General features: G+C 38.6%; 1 protein-coding gene across 1 annotated transcript in view; it reads right to left on the bottom strand.

The window, feature by feature from the left end:
- Positions 1-12: 12 nt before the first annotated feature.
- The window catches only part of LOC101567860 (cytochrome b-245 heavy chain), a 44,103-nt gene continuing 40,565 nt past the window's right edge, over positions 13-3,550 (bottom strand). The window contains exons 12-13 of the mRNA XM_004645897.2: positions 2,186-2,310; positions 13-282 (exon numbers count right to left, since the gene is read on the bottom strand). Of these exons, the coding sequence (XP_004645954.1) occupies positions 156-282; positions 2,186-2,310 (252 nt within the window). The 3' untranslated portion in view covers positions 13-155. The remainder of the gene's footprint in view (positions 283-2,185; positions 2,311-3,550) is intronic.

The following is a 3,550-nucleotide window of genomic DNA, read 5'->3' as shown; positions in this document are numbered from 1 at the left end:
TCTCTCTCTCTCTCTCTCTCTCTCTCTCTCTCTCTCTCTCTCTCTCTCTCTCTCTCTCTCTTTCTTTTTTTTGGAAGCAGGAAACTTGTATTATCAACCAGTAATATTTGGGCACATGGAAGCATAACCTAATTTTTCCTTGTGGGAGAGATGAGTTAGAAGTTTTCCTTGTTGAAAATGAAATGCACTCCTCGAGGGCCAGAGTCGGAGTTGGAGATGCTTTGCTTATTGAGGGTTTCGGCCAAGGCTTCAGGTCCGCAGAGGAAAACTCCTATTCTGGTACTTTGGGAATAGAAGCAAAAAAGATTTTCAGGCTCTTCGATGAGACAGAATACAGACCAGGAGGAGACTTTCCTATTGATCTGAGGTCCTAGTGCTGAGTGCCCTTTGTTCTTCTGCCTTTTACACAAATGGAAAGTTTAGGTTACTTTGCAAGAAGGTGGTCAACCCTGATTATGGGAGAGCTGCATAATTTAAAAGATAGTTGAATTCCCTGGAAAATGAATTACATACATATTTTAGCAAACTTCTACCACAGAAAAATTGTTGAGTAGAAGCCTGTAGGGCTAATTCTTCTCTGGACTGTGTGTCTCCAAATCCTTTCTGGCATCATAAACTCAAGAACAAAACCTCCGTAGCCACTCTAACTGTGGCCACAGCATGGTGTGGCTTCATCCCTCTAAATCTCAGAGTTGAAATTCCAGCTTTTCAAGGTGTAACTCCAGACTGTTAGTCTAAATAATAGTTCTTTAAGAATGCAGATTCTGCATCCTGCAGAATCAAAATCTGCATTTTATTTTATTTTAGGGAAGGGTCTACAGGGTGTTCAGGGTCTCACTACTAGATCAGACTCGTAGTGATCCACCTGTTTACAGCCTCCCAAGAGCTGAGATTACAGGCATGTGCCACCACACCCAGTCTCAATTGCAGTCTCAGCGTGCCCTGGGGGCAGGGCTGGCATGCAGGCACGGGGATTGAACCCCCAGCCCCTGTGCCTGCTTTTTATTTTTTAATTTTTTTCTATAATTGTATGGAGAGACAAATAGCAATGAGACAGTTTCAAATCAAATTGGTAGGACCGTTTCAATAATTAACACATTGCATACTCTCTTCCTAGTGGTTATTTGCTGTACAAGATGCAGACAGGATATCTTATCTACAAACACTATTAGATCAAATCCCTCTATTCATTAAGAGAATGTAACTATCTATCCTAACCATTTTGAATGCACAGATACAGAATAGACATTCATCTGTATCCCCTTTTTTGTTTAGTTCTGTCATTTGAATATTATAGGTGTGTTAACTCAGCAAAATATTCTAAAAGAGTCCAGTAGTCCATAATAGTATTGGGTCTTTGGCTTGACTGGCAGTGTCTGAAATTGTTGAATTGAGTCCCCTGCAGCTCAACATAACACCATGGCTTTACTTCTTATACTTTGTTTTTATACTTTTCTGCTGGATGGTTAAGACCAAGATAAAGCAAGACCTATGCACCAAAAGTTGTAGCTTTTGGATCTGATAAGGTCAGTGAAATCCCCTCAGGATTTTTCCTGAGATCCTATACCTCAGATTGTAGATCCTTTGTCAGTGTCAGCCATGTGGATGAATCAGTATAGCCAAATGACATGTCCCCTCCACAGTTTAAGAAAAAATGGTCTGAAAGTCATATTTAGAGTGAATTCGAGTTTCTCATGAGTTCTAGCAAGATAGGGTATCCCTCAAAACTTTCATGATGTCTGAAGTTTTAGGAGAGCAGAAAGGATTTAGGGACATCTGTGAACTCATGGTTTTAGACTCAAAAGCTAAAACTGAAATGGAGGGTGGCCTCTCCTTACTATTAAGGATATGTCATATTGAATATTTAAAAGAAATAGATCACATTAGTAAAATTTGGCAACTAAAGAAAAGAACCAAGCTGTGGTTCAACTTGGAATAAGGGACTGGGAAATCTGAGGTGGGAACCTGGGAATTTTTGCTTTTAATAATTCTTCAGATATTTTTGCTGTGATTTTACAGTCAGAGGTATCTGAAATCTTCCATAGAAAAAGAATTCAATTCTAGTATAGCAATGTGGTTATACTAATTTCTGGGATTTACAAGTCTTGCCATGCTTTGGAGCTGATGCTTCAGGCAAATTACAGCCTTAAAAATTCCTAAGTTGGGGAGGGAGGTTGCTTCTTACTTAGGGTGTTGACTTGCAATTGTCTTGAACTCATTATCCCAATTGGGACGTCCATACAAAGTCTTTTGCTTCAGGCCTGTGATCACGTCTTTCTCCTCATCATGGTGAACAGCAAAGTGATTGGCCTGTAAGAGAGGATATGAAATCAGAAATAGAGACATAGCATAAAATATGGACTGATATATTTACACATTTAACAAAAGAAGTTATTAACTGTTCTATCTATCTGGTCACAGTATTTGAGTTGGCCACTGAAATGTGGTTAGTATCTCACTACTTTTTTGCTCTGATAGACTTCTCCAACTCTTTTGAGAGAGTCACTGAGAATGCAAATAATCATAGACTAAAGTGAATTCATATTTTGGTAACTTGAGGCGTCAAATAAAACTTAAAGTTGTATATGTCTATACACATACTGTTCTTGTGCTACCATTCTAGGGGGCTGCAGTTTGAACAATAGGTACTTTTCATAAAGTTATAATTAAGTGTATCATATTTATTTGTTTATTTATGTATTTATTTATTTTTGGCGGAACAGGGCATTGAACTCAGACCCTTGCCCTTACCAGGGAAGCACTTATTCTACTAAGCTATCTCCCCAGCCCCTGTTTATTTATTTATTTATTTATTTATTTATTTATTGGAGACAATCTCACACATGGTGCAGGCTGACCTTGACCTTGCTTCTGTAGTGCAGCCTGGTCACAAACTCATGTTGCTGCTCCTGGCTCTACCTGAAGAGTTATGGGATTATAGGTGTGTGCCACTACATCTGACAAATTAAATGTATTCTAAAACAACGTTTTAAATTTACTAGACAGGGGATGGGTGATAGGGATGGAGAAAGTGGAGAAACCTGGTCACATTCATTGAAAAATGCCATAGGAGATGAGGCAAAGGACAAGTGAAAGAAGGGAAAAAGATATATTCAGGTATATATGCAGAAGAGTTTGGATAATTGCATTGTCAGTTTCTGCTGCTCTTTTGAAAGTAGTTAATGCTTAATTTTTTTCTTTTTACTTTGATTTTTGTTTCCTCTTTTGAATTTCTTATAACTTATCTGTTATTGGTTTTTTTCCCTTTAAACAAATTTTACACATTTATATCTGGCAATCTGAGCAGCTAATTTGAAGATGGCATCATGTAATATAGCAACCATTGTTGAACTCCTATTACTTTGTTTAGTGAGATCTTATATCATTTTAAAGCTGTTTTTTCTATCACTATTTTGTATTCTTTAAAAATAAAAACAATTAAAAAGAATAATCCGAGTCCTAGCCCAGGTCCGGTGAGTGTGCGGAGAGTTTCCTGCTACCCTGCGCCGGCGGGACCAGTCCCAGCCCAGGCGCAGCGTGGGCCGGACCC

This window comes from Octodon degus, unplaced genomic scaffold, assembly GCF_000260255.1.
Source record: "Octodon degus isolate 3935 unplaced genomic scaffold, OctDeg1.0 scaffold00243, whole genome shotgun sequence".
Classification (NCBI taxonomy): domain Eukaryota; kingdom Metazoa; phylum Chordata; class Mammalia; order Rodentia; family Octodontidae; genus Octodon; species Octodon degus.
Note: the sequence above shows the minus strand (reverse complement) of the source record. Positions and strands in the feature narration are given on the sequence as shown.